General features: G+C 39.8%; 1 protein-coding gene across 6 annotated transcripts in view; it reads left to right on the plus strand.

Moving 5' to 3' along the window:
- The window catches only part of Elf1 (E74 like ETS transcription factor 1), a 101671-nt gene extending 86780 nt beyond the window's left edge, over nucleotides 1-14891 (plus strand). For 3 of the 6 annotated variants that reach the window (XM_029556978.1, XM_017794764.2, XM_017794765.2), the window contains 6 exons: nucleotides 1577-1684; nucleotides 3175-3339; nucleotides 5259-5342; nucleotides 6612-6804; nucleotides 9230-9679; nucleotides 13443-14884. In XM_029556978.1, the coding sequence (XP_029412838.1) occupies nucleotides 1577-1684; nucleotides 3175-3339; nucleotides 5259-5342; nucleotides 6612-6804; nucleotides 9230-9679; nucleotides 13443-14043 (1601 nt within the window). In that variant the 3' untranslated portion in view covers nucleotides 14044-14884. Of the gene's footprint in view, nucleotides 1-1576; nucleotides 1685-3174; nucleotides 3340-5258; nucleotides 5343-6611; nucleotides 6805-9229; nucleotides 9680-13442 lie in introns of all 6 variants that reach the window. The other 3 variants (XM_008854697.3, XM_029556979.1, XM_029556980.1) reach the window with 1 other exon arrangement.
- Nucleotides 14892-18672: the final 3781 nt, after the last annotated feature.

Below are 18672 nucleotides of genomic sequence, written 5' to 3' on the forward strand. Positions count from 1 at the left end.
TCTCTCTTTTGATTTTATATTGTTGAGGCCGGATTGATTTTGTCTTCAGGAGTTCCGCGGTGGCCCAATTCCACTGTGGATCAGAAGTTTTCCTTAGGTCTGGAATCTTCTAAGAATGCTTTTGGCCTCAGGAGCTTGGGTGTTGGATTGACCTGAGACCCTGGCCGTGGCCGCGCCACGCAGCGATGCAAAGGCAGATGGGGCGGGAAGAAGCCCCAAGATTTCCCAGGGAGTGGATTGAGTAGCTGGGTTGTACTGGATGCAAAGGATCAGGGAGAGGAAAGGTAAGCCTTGGAGCCCCAGAAAGAGGCTGGCGGGTGTTGCAGGACCCAGGGAAGTAGAGGGAGGTGAGGGCGGGGCCGGGACCAGAACCGGTGCTCCTGGAGCCCAAGAAAGGGACTGAGTTGGTCTGGGTGAGAAGGATCAGGAAGCAGTATTGGTTCCCCAGGTGTCTGGGACCCCAAGACTAGGAATGGCGTAGGGCCCAACCTAGGAGTATAGAACGGGGGGAGGGAGGGAAGGGGGAACAGGGAAGTAGAGGGAGGTGAGGGCGGGGCCGGGACCAGAACCGGTGCTCCTGGAGCCCAAGAAAGGGACTGAGTTGGTCTGGGTGAGAAGGATCAGGAAGCAGTATTGGTTCCCCAGGTGTCTGGGACCCCAAGACTAGGAATGGCGTAGGGCCCAAACTAGGAGTATAGAACGGGGGGAGGGATGGAAGGGTGAATATGCCTTAGGAAGTCCGGGCGCGAGAGTTGCGCTATAGACTTACCCCAAGAGGCCTGAGGATGGTAGTGCAGGCTAGTAGAGTTAGCCGGTGGTGCAGGCCCAGGGAAGCAGAGGGAGGTGAGGACAAAGAATTTTTAAAATAAAAACTAGATAGATGCTTGGTAATAGTGATGCGTGCATATAATCCTAGAACTCAGGAGGCAGAAACAGAAGGATTGTCACACATTTGAGGCCAGCCTGGTCTACAATGTGTATTTTGGGCCAGCTAGGGCTATATGTAGAGAACTGTCACAAAAAGCCCCCAAAAGGGTTCGTGAGGTGGCTCAGTGCATCAACCTGAGTTCTATTCCTAGATCCCATGTAGAGGTGGATGGAGACAATCAACTCCACAAAGTTGTCCTCTGACTTCCACTTGCGTACTGTAGCATGCATATGCCCGCACATATCATACACACACACACACACACACACATACGCACGCACGCACGCACGCACACACACACATATATAACAATAAAAATGACAATAGTATTAACACTTTTTTAAAAGTCAAGAAATAAAAAGGCAATTGGGTGGTGGCTCACACCAGTAATCTTAGCACTTGGGAGGGTGGGACAGGAATATTGTTGCATGTTTGAGGTCAGCATGGGCTACATTGTAAGACATATGCATCCACCTCTGCCTCCTGCTCCCACAAAAATCATACAGGAAAATACTTTGATTCATTATTATTTTATATGTTTTATATCTTACAGTTTATATGCTAAATATATATATCAGGAGATCAGCAGGATGTGAATCTCAGCAGAAAATATGTTGCAGCTAATACTGTTTTTTCTTTATGTTGTAGTTGAAGCTTCTTGTCACAATGGAGATGAAACAATTGAAACCATTGAGGCTGCAGAGGCACTCCTTAATATGGATTCTCTTGGTCCCATACTGGATGAAAAACGAATAAGTGAGTGCCCATGACTGCACAGCCTGTATGCTTTGCAGCTATTCTTGCCACCCCTTCCTATTAGGTGACGAATGTCAGAACAGAAGAGACTGGTTTGTTTATTTTTTTAATATTTTGGGGGTCCCAAACACATTTTAAGGGATAAGTACTAGTTGAGGTAACAACTAAAATGTTCTTTTTAAAGAATTTATGATTTCAGGAATGAAGCTTTTTAGAACAAAAGCTAATCTGTCTTTTATCAGATAATAGATTATGTAAAATTTTGTCTCTTAATTTAATCTCATTGGTTTTTGAACACAGACTATACTGAACACAGTATAATTCGTCTGTACAGGTAATCATAGTGAGTAGGCAAAGCCTATTGAAAAATTTACTAGTCCTTTGTTGCATAAAATTCATTGCCAGATTGTTTTTATTTTTTAAATTTTATTTTAAATGGTGTGTGTGTGTGTGTGTGTGTGCATGTGTTTGTGTGTGTGTACATTTGTACAGGTGCCTGTGGAGGCAGCTGGAGTTACAGGTAGTTATAAACCTTCTGCCACAGGTGCTAGGAACAGTACTTATGGAATAGCAGTTTGAGCTCTTAAACACTGAGCCATCTCTTCAGCCTTTGATCTGTTTTTAAATTGATTTTCTCCTTTTGACTTTTCTGACAAGGAAGGACTGAGATTTGGAAAAAAATTGCTAAATGAATTCAAGATATATATTGAAATTTGTGATAAATACAGCAGTGCATTAGCAATGACATGCTATCAAAGAATAGATACTACTTGTTTCCTCAATCTTAGAGTTTAACGTTGAAGTCAGTTACATGTATGAATGATGCTGAGAACTGAAAGAGTGATTACAGAATGTTTTGGAGGCAATTCTGTGCCATCTGAGAATATCAGCTTTGTGGAAGGAACGTTTAACCAAATGACAATTGCACTTGTGATAGATAGAGGAGACAGGAATGGATATTAAAGTTGGAGGGAATCAATGGATCCAACCATAGACACAAACTTGTAAAAAAAACTTTTTTGAGAGAAAAATGTTTTTATAGAGTTGAAGTGTTAAGTGTCATGGTAAATGGGAGATGGGATTGGAAAGATACATTTGGTTTAGACTATGGAAGCTTTGAAAGGCATGTTATGGAGTTCGGATTGTTTATATTGTTTTTACTCAGTAAATTATAGGGAAATATTTTTCCTATAATCCCTTTTATTTTCAGAGTACAAAGCATTTATATAGTGAAATAATTTGGTCAGATCGAACTTGGGTTTCAGAAAACAGATGTGGGGATGAGAGCGAAGATAGACTGCTGGTAGAAAGGCACGTCCTGCCCAGGCTGGGCTAATGGAGGAGCCTTGATGTAGAGCAGAGGAAATAAAAAGCAGAGAGGGGATTTTAAGATTTTATATCTACTCTAATCTTCATAGAAACAAGAAGGTATTTTGTGAAATTTTTTGGTTTATAATAAAGTTGATTATAATTAATTTTATTTCCATTAGATAATAATATATTTAGTTCCTCTGAAGATGACATTGTTGCTCCAATCACCCATGTATCCGTCACATTAGATGGCATTCCCGAAGTGATGGAAACTCAACCGGTGCAGGAGACATATGCAGACTCACCAGAAGCCTCATCCCCAGAACAGCCTAAAAGAAAGAAAGGTGGGCGCTTAACTTGCTTTGCTTGAATGGTCAGTCTTAATGTGATTTTTATTAAAGGATATTTTTGCACTAATTAGGAAATGTAAGTGAAAAATGAGGGCATCAAACAAATTGCGATACTTCTTCATAGTAGTCATTTCTTTTAAAAAATTACCTTTTAAATATTTTATTATTTTTATTTTGTATATGAGTGTATTGTTTGCAGGCATGTAAGTGTAACCATGTCGGGAAATAACCTGTGGAGGTCAGAAGAAGGTTTTGGATCCCTTGGAACTGGAGCGAGGACAGTTGTTAGCTGCTGTGTGGGTGCTGGGAATCAAACCCAGGTCCTCTGCAAGAGCAACCAGTACTCTTAACTGCAGAGCCACCTCTCTAGCCTCCTAAAAATTATCTTATGCATTGAAAATATTTGGTATGTCTTACAGAAAGATTTTCCAGCTTTGTTTTTAATTGCATTTTACATATGCATGTGCACGCATGTGAGTGTGTGTGTGTGTGTGTGTGTGTGTGTGTGTAGGTAGGTGGGCATATGCCATGGTGCATTTGTGGAGGTCTGAGGACAATTTGTAGGGAGACAGTTCTTTCTTTTTACTGTGTGGGACCTGGGGATCACACTCAGGTTGTCAGGTTTGGCAGCAAGTGCCTTTACCTGCTGAATCATCTGTACTGGCTTAGATTTTTCAGTTTTCTTAAAACCTCAAGTTTTCATCTAAACTTTTTTATCCAGAGCCAAAAAGAGCTTGGTAATGGCAGGTTTTTCTGAGGGCAGTTTGTTTTCTTCTTTTTCCTTCATGTTGTTTGCTTTATTTTTTAATTATATGTTTATGTGTGGGTATGTGCACGTGAGTGCAGATGTTTTTGGAATCCAGAAGAGGGCATTGGATCCTCTGGAGCTAGAGTTACAGGTGGTTGTGAGTCACCTAGTAAAGGTGCTGGCAACAGAACTCTGGTCCTTCACAAGAGTAGCAAGTGATCTTAACTGCTGAGCCATCTTATTTTTTATTCTTTTGAGACAAAGTCTCACTGGGTAGCCCTGGCTGTCCTGGAATGTTCAAAATAGATCAGACTGACCTCAAACTCAAGAGATTCACCTCCTTCTCCCCACTGAGTTGCTGGGATCAAAGGCATGCAGTATCACATACGGCCTTATTACTTATTTTTTAAGCCCGAGTTTTTTTTTTTTAAAGAAAGTGGATTCTTTTTAAAAATATATATATTTTATTTATTATTTATGTGTATGCATTGTATTGCCTACATGTAGGTAAATGCACCCGAGTCGTGCAATGCCTGTGGAAGACAGAAGAGGCTGTTGGATCCCCTGGAACTGGAGTTACAGACAGTTATCAGCTGCCATGTGGGTGCTGGGATTCGAACCTGGGTCTTCTGCAAGAACAATCAGTTCTTGCAGATGCTGAGCCATCTCTCCAGCCCCAAGCCCAAGTTTTATCAATGTCAAGAATATGCTTCAAAATTTTAAGAAAGCACTATTGTAATTTTCTCAAAGATGAAATAAAATATTTGAAATTTAATCTTATTTTTATAGATGAGTGGAAGTTTAGTTTCTGGTTTCTTTTTCATTACCCACTCCCCACCCCAGTGCTAGGGATCAAACTCAGACCCAGTGCTGGGGATCAAACTCAGGACTTGTGCACATTAGGCAAGCTCTCTGCCATTGAGCTATATCTCCAGTCCTGAAGAATAATTTCATGTATAAGTGATTATTTGTGATTAACCTCCTTACTGTTCAATTTTCACTGGTTATTTTTCTTTTCGTCAACAGCCTTTTGAGAGACCAGTTTATATGACCTATATATAAAAATTTGCCACTAGAAATTTTGAATAGATGACAAAATAGCTAAATTACCCATTTCCTTTCAATTTTGAGGGCAAATATTTATTCAAAGCTATTCTGATTTCAGGAAGAAAAACAAAACCACCACGGCCAGATTCCCCAACCACTACACCAAATATATCTGTGAAGAAGAAAAATAAAGATGGGAAAGGTAAGTGCTACTCTGATTTTCTTATAGTACAGATCGAGTTCCCCTGTCATTCTTTTCCTTCCCCTTCTCTCTATTCTTTTCTTGGTTTACTGTTCTTGATGAGGTGGGGTGGAGTGTTAAATCATGTAGTCCAGGCTGGCCTGGAAATCATTATGTAGCCAGGGTCAGTCTTAAACTGCTTATCCTTCTGCTTCTACCTCTTAAGTGCTGGGATTATAGGTGCCACACCACCACATTCAGCTCATCAGTTTTCTTGTTATATCCAAACAGAATTTACTGATAGGAGTGGTGGCACATGCCTTTAATCCCAGCCCTCCTGGAGGCAGAGGCAGGTGGATTTCTGTGAGATGAGACTAGCCTGGTCCCTGTGGTCAGCTGGGGCTAAAGGGAGACACTGTCTTCAGAAAAACACAACACAACACAAACAAAACACAGCACAAAACAATACAACACAAAGAAAACAAGACACCAAAAATAAAACCCAAGAAACTGAATAGAATTTACTGTTGCTTAGTGCTTACAATAGACAGTTATCAGTTTCTGTAAAGAGGCTGGTATTAAAGTAGTCTATGAAATCCATTTGAGTTAGTTTTACTTACCTATGATAATTTGTTCTTGCATTTAGAGATGCTTTTGTAGAAGTTCAGCAGGCTAGAGTTTGAGTTCATAGATTATATTATGTTGTTTTGAAGTTCTAGTTTTATTAATAGCTGTGGCTCAAATTTGAAGAACACTATTATGGTTGATGTATTGGTTCTAATTTGAAGGGAATGACTATTGAAAGTCTTTGTGTTTTGTTTTATTTTATTTTTTAAAAAAGATAGTCTCACTATGCAGCTCTGGATGGCCTGTACTTGCTATACAGACTAGACCAGACTGGCCTTGCTCACTGAGAGATGCCTATCTCTGCTTTCCAAGTTCTGTGATTAAATGGCCCACCTTTGCACAATTTTTGGTGTTTTCTACTATGTGATAACTCTTGAAGAGGCAATCAGAATGTTTTCCGTATTTTCTCCTTGAGTCATCACAAATCTAATTCAGAAGATTGCCCGTTCGGATATCTTTTATGAGACTAAGAAGAAGACCTTTACTAAATCCTAAAAATTATGACTGTATCACTAATACTAAGTGAATTTTATCAGTCAATTGAATTATGTAATATTTTTGTGTGACTAGAGATGGAACTTTTAAGACTTCTTTTTTTTTTTTTTTTTGGTGCTCTTTTAAAAGAAAATTTGGTCCCTTAAACATAAATTGGTTTTGTTTCAGGAAACACAATTTATCTATGGGAGTTTTTACTGGCACTGCTTCAGGACAAAGCTACCTGCCCTAAATACATCAAATGGACACAGCGAGAAAAAGGAATTTTTAAACTGGTAGATTCTAAAGCAGTGTCTAGATTGTGGGGGAAGCACAAAAACAAACCTGATATGAATTACGAGACCATGGGAAGAGCACTCAGGTATGTGGCATTTCTGTTGTTCTAAGCATTATCATTTCCTATATATTGAAAACATAGGTAACTTTAAAAATTAAGGGATTGAAGAAATGGTGAATTGAACTTGTGCTATTTGTTTTTTGTAATGCTGAGGACTGAACGCAAGGCCTTGTATACGCTAGGCAAGTACTCTATCACCAAGCTACATCCCCAGTCTGTGAATTGTATTTATGGTAGTAGTAAGACCACAATAATTACAAAAATCTGCACACATTTAAAGTTAAATGTTATTCCAATTGGGAAAAATATTTTTGTTCCAAAAATGGTCGTACAAACAGCAGATTTTAGTCTAAAATCAGAAATCCAGATTCTGAAACTTTTTGAGCACTGATCAGTGGTTAAAACATTAGGATTTGGAGACATTTTCAAATTTGGACATTTAACTGGCAAGGCCTATGCAAATATTTTTAAATAACTTAAAAAGCACTTCTAAAATTCTAGAACACTGTTGGTCCCAAGCATTTCAGAAAATGAATACTCAATCTGTGTTTTATTTATAAAGGGATCAGAAGATGTGTATCATTAGGATTGTAAATTACCCATTGGACTCATACATTTAAATTCATCCCAAAGTACTAATAGTGGTAATGCAAGTACTTAGTGAGAAGGTACATTTTGTGTGTATGCGTGTATTGCCTGAATGTAGGTAAGTACACCCATGTCGTTCAATGCCCTTGGAGGAAAGAAGAGGCAGTGGGATCCCCTGGAACTGGAGTTACGGACAGTTGTTAGCTGCCATGTGGGTGCTGGGATTCGAACCTGGGTCTTCTGGAAGAACAACCAGTGTTCTTAACCACTGAGCCATCTCTCCAGCCCCAAGGGCTGGGTTTAAAGGCATGCATCACCACACCGAGAAGATTATATTTTTCTTTTGTTAATATACTTGTTTGCGCTTTTGTGAAGCTGAGTTGCAATGTATTAAGGAAATGTTTTAATATAGATCTCAGCATGGGCATTAAAAGATCGAGAAAGAGACACTTATAGAAAGGACAATATACAAAGAAGACACGGGTTGTCAGTTTCTCAAGAGTTGCTTAAGGTTTTGATTTTATTGAACTCAGTGCCAACATTTGGATCACTTTTACTGTATATAACTAAACTTCACACAATTGAGTCAAATTACAGATATGTGCCACCAGGTCTAGCTGTTGCATGAGTGCTGAAGATCTGAACTCAGGACCTTATGCTTATAGCAAGCACTTTACGGAGCCATCCTGTCAGTCCTTAGTGAAGATTTAATCTGTGTATAAATATATGTGTATATTCTGTATAACTGCCCTTCATTTACAAATTTCCTCATTTTCAAAAATGTTTTTTAATTCTTCGAGAATTTCATACAGTGTATTTTGACCATATTCAGACCCCTCCCCCATCCCCTCCTAGATCTACCCCCACCTTCCTACCCCCACCCATTTCATGTTCTTTATCATTTTTTAAGGTTTAGCACGACCTTTTAAAACTATTTTTATTATTTTTATTTTATGTTTATGCGTGTATTGCCTGCATGTATGTAAATGCATCATATCTTGCAATGCCCAGGGAGGACAGAAGAGGGCGTCAGATACCCTGGAACTGGAGTTACAGATGGTTGTTAGCTGCCATGTGGGTGCTGGGATTTGAACCTGGGTCTTCTGCAAGAACAGCCAGTGTTCTTAACCACTGAGCCTTTTCTCCAGCCCCATGGCCTAGCAAATCTTTTAATTTGTGTCCCCCAAATGCTCTTGGGGATGCAGTGGGTCCATTCCTTGGAGTCTGGTTAACCTATCAAACCTTACTTCTTTAAAGAAAACGGACTCTTCCTTCTCCCAGCAGCTATCAGTTGCCAATAGATCTTCATCTAGGGTTGGGCTTCTTGCCCACCTCCCCCTTCCATGTTGGGATTTTGTTTGGTTTGAACTTGCCTAGGTCTTGCATACTGTCACAACTTCTATGAGTTCACATGTGTTGCCTGTGTATCTGGAAAACATTTTTTTTCTTATATTCATCCACCACCACTGGCGCTTATGATCTTTCTGCCTTCTTTTCCACAACAATCTCTGAGCCTTGGGAGGAGAGGGTGATATAGTTGTCCTATTTAGGGCTGAGCACTCCACAGTCTCTTAGTCTATCTGTGTTGACCATTTGTGGCCAAGAAGAAGCTTCTACTGCAAGAAGCTTCTCTGGTGAGAACTGAGAAATGCACTAATGTATGGGTAAAACAGTAAGTCATTAGGAGTCAGTTTAATGTCTGTTTAAGGAGAATAGTAATCCTGTGTAGCCACAGGCTCTTGGCCTAATAAATTTGATTCTAACTTTAAAGTTTTATGATTAAGAAAATTTATTTTGTTGACTATCATTTTAATTTATGTTTGATTGAATAGGATATTGATGAAATTGTCTTCTTTATTAGGTACTATTACCAAAGAGGTATTCTGGCAAAAGTAGAAGGTCAGCGATTGGTGTATCAGTTTAAAGAAATGCCGAAAGATCTCATATATATAGATGATGAGGATCCAAGTTCTAGCATAGAGTCTTCCGATCCATCATTATCGTCAACAGCCACCTCAAGTCGGAATCAAGCAAGTAGATCAAGAGTATCTTCAAGTCCAGGAATAAAAGGAGGGGCCACTGCAATTCTAAAACCAGGGAATCCTAAAGCTACAAAACCCAAAGATCCTGTGGAAGTTGCACAGCCATCAGACATTTTGAGGACAGTGCAGCCCTCACAGGCTCCATATCCTACCCAGCTCTTCAGGACTGTTCATGTAGTTCAGCCAGTACAAGCTGTCCCAGAAGGAGAAGCAACCATAACCAGTACTGTGCAGGAAGAAACAGTCAATTCTTCGGTTCAGAGTGTTAGGTGAGAACACTAATAAAACGATCAGTGTATATCTCTATACGATGTTCTGATCAGAGACATTATTTGCTAAGGGGGTCAAGATTTAGAAGTAAAATCTTTAGATAGAATTCTTATTTTATTGGGGCTGGAGAGATGGTTCACCGGTTAAGAGCACTGACTGCTCTTGCAGAGGACCCGGGTTCGATTCCCAGCACCCACATAGCGGCTATGAACCATCCTTAACTCCAGTTCCAGGGGAATCTGAAGCCCTCTTCTGACCTCCGCAGCATTGCACAACATGGGTACACTCACATACATGCAGGCAATACACTCATACACATAAAATAATAAATAAAAATATTTTTTAAAATTCTTATTTTATCAGTGATTCCTCTTTTCTTTTTTTGAGACAAATATATAGCCTTGAGTGGCCCAAATTTGCTATTTTGCTATTTAAAAATGTACCCTGCCTCTATCTCCTAGATAGGGCTAGATGTACCAGATGTTACTCTATCAATTTATTTGGCCTACTGTATCAGAATCTACAAAAATTTACTATAAATTGTCATAATGTAACATTTAGAATGCACTGAGTACCAAGAAATAAATGCTATTGTTTGGGAAGATTCTATTTTGGAACAGTTCTGAAGTTTAAGTGGGGAGGTCAAGAACCTCCGGTCATTTTCAGGTGCCAGATGATGGAAAAGTTTTTATAGTTTAATCAAATCAGACTTACATAAGAGTCCCAGGAAAAATGCTAAACAACCAATCAACTAAGAAAACCCTATCCTTAGTTTGGTCTTCTGCAGAAACTTAGAACTGTTCTCATTTGATTTTAGAATGGGGCAGGAGTTGAAGACCCCAAATTACATGCTTATTTGTGGTTCTTGGGGTCCCTCCATTTATTCTCTCACAGTTTCCAGAACATTATTATTGACCCTTATGGAGCCATTGAAAATGGTTCTTTATGCCAGGCATGGCACATGCCTTTAATCCTAGGACTCAGGAGGCAGTGGCAGGAGGAGCTCTGTGAGATTGAGGCCAGTCTGATCTGCATAACAAGTTCCAGGCCAGCTTGGGCTACAGGGAGGCCCTGTCTCAAAAAAAAAACCCAAAACCAAACCAAAAGAAAACAAAAAAGAATATGATTATTACCATTAGCAGCATTCTACCCTAAATTTGTATAATATAAATGCTGATGTTCTGTTTGATTGATCTTGATTCAAGTTTGTTACTTAAAGACAGATATGGATGATTCAGTCTTCCTTGACAGAAAATTAGACTTTTTTTTTTTCCTTTGAGGTATTTATTGTAGATGGAGCTCCAGGACCTTATGCATGCTAGGCAAACGTTCTATCTCAGCTCAGATTTCAATTTTGATATTTACAAATATTCAAAGATGCAAGTTGATTTTTATTTTCTGTCTTAATTGGACAGGACTGGTACTTTAAAAGAAAATCTTATTAAAGGAATGCCTCTTTAGCCCTTCTTCTCTGTTTTTCCTTCTAATGTTTTATTTGCTTCTGGGTTCTATTTGTCACATGTGATAACTGAATGTATAGTTGGAGTATATGTTTCTTCCACTGGTTTCTAGGCCAACTTTATTCTGCTTATTTGTGTTGACAGAAGAAATTTGATGGCCACAGCTAGTCACTGGGACCCTCTTCTTAGAATTACTCAGACTGCCCCTTTGAAAACAGGAAAATAAACAAAAAACATCCCTACTTTTGAAAGGCACTAAATTGAGGTGTGTGACTAAATAGTACATGATAATGTCATAGCAGAGCGTGGTGGTACAGGCCTTTCCTTTAACCCCAGCACTGGGGAGGCAGAGGCAGGCAGATCTCTGTGAGCTCAAGGCCAGCCTGGTCTATTTGTGAGTTCCAGGTCAGCTGGGGCTACAGGGAAACCCTGTCTCAAAAAGACTAAAAAAAAAAAAAAAAAAAGTCATAATGAAACATTTTGTACAATTAATATACTGGCAAAATAGGTATTAGATTATGGATACTGTATTAGATGCAAATGATAGATTTTACTCTAAATGTCAATTTCTGAAAAATAGTCAAGGGCATGATGGTCACTTATTCCTATAATTCCAGCACTCAGGAGGCTGACACAGGAGATTCACAAGTTCCAGACCATCCTAGGCTACTTAAAGTGACCCTGTCTCAAAAACAAAATAAAATAAAAAGCAATCCAAAACATAAGACGTGCCAAGAAAGTTGGGAGCTCTACTTCCAGTGGTTTTCAAACTCTTTCAGAATCACTATGTCTAGTTTCCTAGTTCCCTGAGTGTTCCATGGATACTTGACACTTCTTTTTTTTTTTTTTTTTCGGTCTTTTTGAGACAGGGTCTCCCTGTAGCCCCAGCTGGCCTAGAACTCACTACGTAGACCAGGCTGGCCTTGAACTCACAGAGGTCCACCTGCCTCTGCCTCCCAAGTGCTGGCACTAAAGGCGTGTGCCACCATGCCCGGCCTGCCACTTCTTTTTTTTTTTTTTTTTTTTTTTAATTTGTCTTTTTGAGACAGGGTCACCCTGTAGCCCCAGCTGGCCATTTCTAAAGTTGCTTTTCTTTAAATCAGTCACCTACCAGCTGAGTACCCTTTCTCCAAAATGTTTGAGACCAGAACAATTTCAGATTGTGGATTTTGCTTTTGGAATTTGAAATGTTTGCATATAATGAACTATCTTAGGAATGTAACCAAACCTAAATATAAACCTCAGATCTGTTTACTTATACTTCATTCATATAAATTTAAGCATCATTTTAAAAATAATATTTTGAGTGTACCTGTTTTGATTATGACCCATCACATAGAGTTAGGTGTGGAATTTTCTTCTTATGCAACATGCTCACTCTTAAAGTTTCGGATTTTAGAACATTTAGGACTTTTTGTTTGCTTTTGGTTTTTTTTGGTTTTGAGACAGGGTTTTGCTGCCGCCCCAGCTGGCCTAAAACTTGCTTTGCAGATCAGGTTAGCCTCAATTTCACAGAGATCTACCTGCCTCTGCCTCCTCTGAGTGCTGGGATCAAAGGTGTGTGCCACCACACCCAGCTGATATTGTTCTTTTAAATATATCTAATAGACTAAGGCCACAGCAATCTGAGAGATACCATGATGCATTTTTTAATTTATGTGAATGAGTGTTTTGTATTCACGTATGTAAGTGCACCCCGTCATGCAGAGTCCAAGGAAGCCAGAAGAGAATGTCCAATCCCCTGGAACTGGAGTTATAGACAGTTGTTAGCTGCCATGTGGGTGCTGAGAATCGAACCTGCTCTTAACCACTGAGCCATTTCTCCAGCCTCGGATTTTTTGTTTGTTTGTCTGACTTTGTAGTCCAGACTGGTGGCAAAATCATGGCACTCCTTCTCCTTGAACAGGCAGCGTTCCTTCTGCATCTGCCCCCCTGAATGTTGTGATTATAGATGTGTGCTACCACAGGAAGCCTTTATAATGTTTAAAACAAGGTTTGAAGCCTGGGGTGGTGGCGTACACTTTTAATCCCAGCACTCAGGAGGCAGAGGCAGGTGGATCAGTTCAAGGCCAGTCTGGTCTACATAGTGATTTCCAGGCCAGCTGGGGCTACAGGGAAACCCTGTCTCAAAAAGAACAATAACAACAACAAAACAAAAACCAAGGTCTGGTATGATTGTTGTTATGCTGTGATAAAAATAGGGGAAGTAGCATTTGGAATGTAAAATAACTTGTCAAGTATTAAAGTTTTAAGTGATATCGAATTTGCTAATTGTCTCACTTCTATTTGGTAATCTCAATAGGACTATACAGGCTTCAACCCAGGTTCCAGTAGTTGTATCTCCTGGCAATCAGCAGCTGCACACAGTGACACTCCAGACAGTGCCCCTCACAACGGTTATAGCCAGCACAGAGCCATCATCAGGGGCTGGGTCACAGAGATTTATTTTACAAGCTATTCCATCATCACAGCCCATGACGGTACTGAAAGAAAATGTCATGCTGCAGTCACAGAAGCCAGGCTCTCCTCCTTCGGTTGTCTTTGGCACTACCCATGTACAGCAGGTTCTTACAAGCAACATTCAGTCCATTTGCAATGGGACTGTCAGTGTGGCTTCATCCCCATCCTTCAGTGCTACTACACCCGTGGTGACCTTTTCTCGAAGTTCACAACTGGTTGCGCACCCACCCGGCACTGTAATCACTTCAGTCATCAAAGCTCAGGAAACAAAAACTGTTAAACAGGAAACAGAGGAAAAGGAGGTTGAAGATCATTTGAATGAAGGCACTGAGAAAACTGAGCAGCAGCCACAGCCTTACGTGATGGTGGTGTCCAATTCAAATGGATTTACCTCTCAGGTAGCTATGAAACAAAATGAACTGCTGGAGCCCAACTCTTTTTAATTACTATGCCAAAGGAATGATGGTTATTTTTTCAATTGAACTCATTTTTCTAAGATAGATCCACAGAAGTTCCTAATTTTATAATTGTTAAAAATAATTTAGAATTTTGACTTTGCTAGATGAGGGAGGAAAACCTAAGTGTTTCTCTTCTAAATGTTTCAGAATTCAATTGTGAAGGAACAGGCATTTTATACTATGAAGACATTCTTCTTGATTTTTTTCAGTTTGCTATAAGTATTTTTAAAGCTTCTTTTCTAACTTTACATTGTATTAGCTTATCTGAATCTTTTGTAAATACAATACTTAAATATAAGTCAACAGGAAATTTATATAGGAAATATTTTCATTCCATTTGTATAATTTAAGTCTTGACTCAGATGCAAGAAACTTACTTTATACTGTTAAAATTATGATGTCACTTAGATTGACTTTAGTTGGCTGCACTGTTTTATATACTTTTAGTTTGTAAAATAACATAAAAAATTGAAATGTAAGCTTCATGTGGTGGCATATACCTGTAACCCCAGTGCTTGGGAGGTAGAGGCAGGAGGAGCAGGAGTTTAAGGTCACCTCGGTGATATAATGAAATAGAGGGCAGCCTGGGCTACAAGAAACCCTGCCTCAAAAAACCCAAAGAAAACAACAACAATTGAAATGTGCCTGTGATAATAATGTCTGAACCTGGGTTTCAGAAGTAGGATGTTACAAAGGTGTCAGTCTGTGAGTGGCACTCCCACTAACTAGCTGTGTAACCTTGGGCAAGGGAGTGATCTTCTGGGCCCTTAATCATCCTGGTTAAAAAAAAAAAAAAAAGCCAGGGGGATGCATTGGATTAGACAAATGATCTACATTTTCCCTTCTTACTATAAATTTGACCATTTTTAATACCTATACTTCAAATTATTCACATTACAAGATTATTTCCTAATGTAAATATAGGTCAAATGCTGGAGAAAAACATTTTCTTCAAGAAAATTTTCTGTTTTCAGTAAAACCTCATAAATTCTTCCTCTGTTCTTTGTCATTAATTTTTTGACCACTGTGTATTATGGCTAATTATTAGTAAACTTCCATTGCTGCATGCTGAATGACACACTGCTGTTCTGAGAGTGTTGGGGCTCATAATGGCCAAGAAAGCAACTTGAGTGATGGGCTAATGCAGCTGAGTAGTCAGCTATTATAAAAGCATAATTGCTTTCTCTTTGGATTATTTTTTACTGTGGGTGAAGGGGGGAGGGAAATTGCATACAAAGATAACATATATCCAAGTTTCTGAAATACAGTTTTTAGAGTACTTTTTCAACTGTAAATAATGTACATTTAATGTCACAAAAAATTGTTTTCTGCAAATTTTCTAGTATAGAAATTTTTGTAGATGAGAAATTATGTTTAGAGGAATAATGTTGTATGTTTTCATATTACAAAGTGAATTTGTATTTAAAAATTTAAATTTTGGAATCCTCTAAACACTTTTGTATCATTAATTGTTTATTATTAAATAAATCATGTAAAAAAATCTCAGTATTTGTTTTCAGGTAAATGTTTCTTGTATTTCTTTGGGTATTTTGAGGCAAGGTCCTACTAGGTATCCCATGCCGGCCTGGAACTGGTGATCCTTCTGCCTTAGCCTCCTGACTCCTGGTATTACAGGTATGTGCCACCAAACTGGAAAATGTTTATTTTTTAACATTTGTGTGTGTGTGTGTGTGTGTGTGTGTGCGCGCACACACACACGCACACACAGGTTTGTGCCATAGTTTGTGTCAAGGAAAGGACAACTTTTGGGAGTTAGTTTTTCCTTCTACTAGGGGTTCCAGGGATCAAATTCAGATCCTCAGACTTCCCCAGCAAATGCTTTCACCCATTGAGCCATCACAACAGCCCCTGGCAAAATTTATTTTATGTGTATTACTGTTTTGCTTGCATGTAAGTACACTTGTCATGCAGTGCCAATGGAGGCCAGAAGAGGGGGTTGGATCCCCTGGAACTGTGAGGATGGTTGTTAGCTGTAGCCACTGCATAGGTGCTGGGAACCCAACCTGGGTCCTCTACAAGAGCCATCTCTCCAGCCCCAGACAAATGTTTATTAAAAGGATATTCTTAAAGAATGTTTTCGGGGCTGGAGAGATGGCTCAGTGGTTAAGAGCACTGACTGCTCTTGCAGAGGATCCAGGTTCAATTCCTAGCACCCACATGGCAGCTATGAACTGTCCTTAACTCCAGTTCCAGGGGAATCCGAAGCTCTTTTCTGACCTCCATGGCATTGCACAACATGGGTGCACTCACATACATGCAGGCAACACACTCATACACATAAAATAAAAATAAAAAAAGAAAATGTTTTCTAGCCAGGCATGGTGGTTCACGCCTTTAGTCCCAGGCAGAGGCGGGATGGATCTCTGTGAGTTCAAGGCCAGCCTGGTCTACCTAGTGAGTTCCAGGCCAGTCGGGGCTACAGGGAGACCCTGTCTCAAAAAGACCAAAATAAGAGAATGTTTTATAATATTTACGGTGGTACAAACTCCTTTAAGGCTGGTTGTGGTGGCGCATGCCTTTAATCCCAGTACTGGGGAGATAGAGGCAGGTGGATCTCTGTGAGTTCAAGGCCAACCTGATCTACATAGTGAGTTCCAGGCCAGCTGGGGCTACAAGGAAGCCCCCCGTCTCAAAAAGACCGAAAACACAAAACAAAAACCAAAAAATCAACCCACTCCTTTAGATCGTCTTTGCCTTTTTGCCATGCCATGACAGTCTCTAGATATCACACAATGAATTATCAAGATTTAGGCTATTTTGTCACCAATATTAAGGTGCTGGCATCTCATAGCAAAAGGGCAGATGAACAAGAGGAAACTGCTTTTATGTTGTTTTGTTTTGATTTTGTTTTTTTTCCAGACAGGGTCTCTCTGTAGCCCCAGCTGGCCTAACACTCTATATGTAGACCAGGCTGGCCTTGAACTCACAGAGATCCACCTGCCTCTGCTGGGACCAAAGGCCTGCCACTTCGCCCAGCAGGAAACTGCTTTTATAAAAATTTACCTCCAAAATAATAGCAACTATCTATTAGGTTACAGTTCTGTTTCCATGACCTAGTCACCTCTTAAGGATCTCAACACTGTTGTATCAGCAATTCAATTTCAGCATCAGTCTTAGAGGGGTCAAACTGTAACAACCAGTCTGGGAAAGCATAAAAATATCCTCAGGAATAACATTACATTGTTTTCTTTTTGAGATAGGTTACCACTTTGTTGTTAGTCCTGACTGGCATGGACAGACAGGCTGGGTTGGAACTTAAGCTATCACCCTGTCAGGTGTCAGGATTGCAGGCATGCACCACTCTGATATCAAGAAGCCCTTGGGAAGCCTCTAGTAGACTCTAGGTACTCTGCTAAGTACTTCTCTACATTATGTCAATCTGCAACGTTATGAGGCAAGATTTGTTGTTAGATCTAATTTACAAGTATTAATATGTAGCTTTTATTAGGTCTTTCATATAGCTAGTAGCTGTGATGGCATAAACGTGTAGTGCCAGTACTGAAGAGACATGAAGGTCAGAAGTTCAAGGTCTTTCTTAGCTACCTAGTAAGTTTGTGACCACCCTGGGATAAATGAGACTTGACTCAAAAAACAAAACAAAAATATTAAATATACTTTGTGAGGCTGGGCTGTAAATATACTTTAAAAAATATTTTTATGTTTGTGTTTTGCCTGTTTGCATGTAAGTGCACTAAATGTGTGCAGTGCCCATAGAGGCCAGAAGAGGGTGTTGAATCCTCTGGAACTGGAGTTACAGATGGTTCTTACCTACCACGTTGGTGCTGGGAATCAAACCCAGGTCCTCTGGAAGAGTAAGTGTTCTAAACTAATGAGCCATCTCTCCAGCCCCTGTAAATATACTTTTACAAAGAGTGTTCAGGTGTTGGTCAGAGAACAACCTCAGGTGTGGGCCCTTGCCTTCCACCATGTCTGAGACAGGTTCTACAGATGCCGTGCTATTGCTTCTGACTTTTACCTGGGTTCTGGGGATCCAAATTCAGGCCATCAGGCTTATGTAGCAAATGATTATTTTTTCACTGAGCCATCTCACCGGCCCTCAAACAGGTTTTCTTATTAGAAACTTGATCAGTTAACTGGTACACTTGGAAAACATAGAAGACAATTCAAGAAAACAAGTCTCTGTAATGTGGTTCCTCTACACTCAATGGTAACTTTTTTTTTTTTTTTGAGATATGTGCTCACTATATTTCAGCTGGCCTGAAACTCAGTATGTAGACCAGGCTGGCCTCAATCTCACAGAGATCCACCTGCCTCTGCTTTCTGAGTGTTTGGATTAAAAGCCTCTGCCACCATGCTCATCTCTGCTTGTGTGCTTTGTTTTGCTGAGAAATGGTCTCAAAGTATTGCCAAGGCTGACCTTGAACTTAACTATGACAGTCCAACTGATCTTGAACTCTTGGCAGTCTTCCTACTTCAGACTCACAATTACTGGGATAACAAGTGTGTATCATAACACCTGACTAAACCAAATAGTTTTTTATGGTGTGTGCATATGCATGATGTGTGTGTGGACATGTGCCATAGCACATGTATGGAGGTCATAGAATAACTTTTTCTACCTTTACTGTCAGT

The sequence above is a fragment of the Nannospalax galili genome, unplaced genomic scaffold (assembly GCF_000622305.1).
Source record: "Nannospalax galili isolate Female #2095 unplaced genomic scaffold, S.galili_v1.0 scaffold386, whole genome shotgun sequence".
Classification (NCBI taxonomy): domain Eukaryota; kingdom Metazoa; phylum Chordata; class Mammalia; order Rodentia; family Spalacidae; genus Nannospalax; species Nannospalax galili.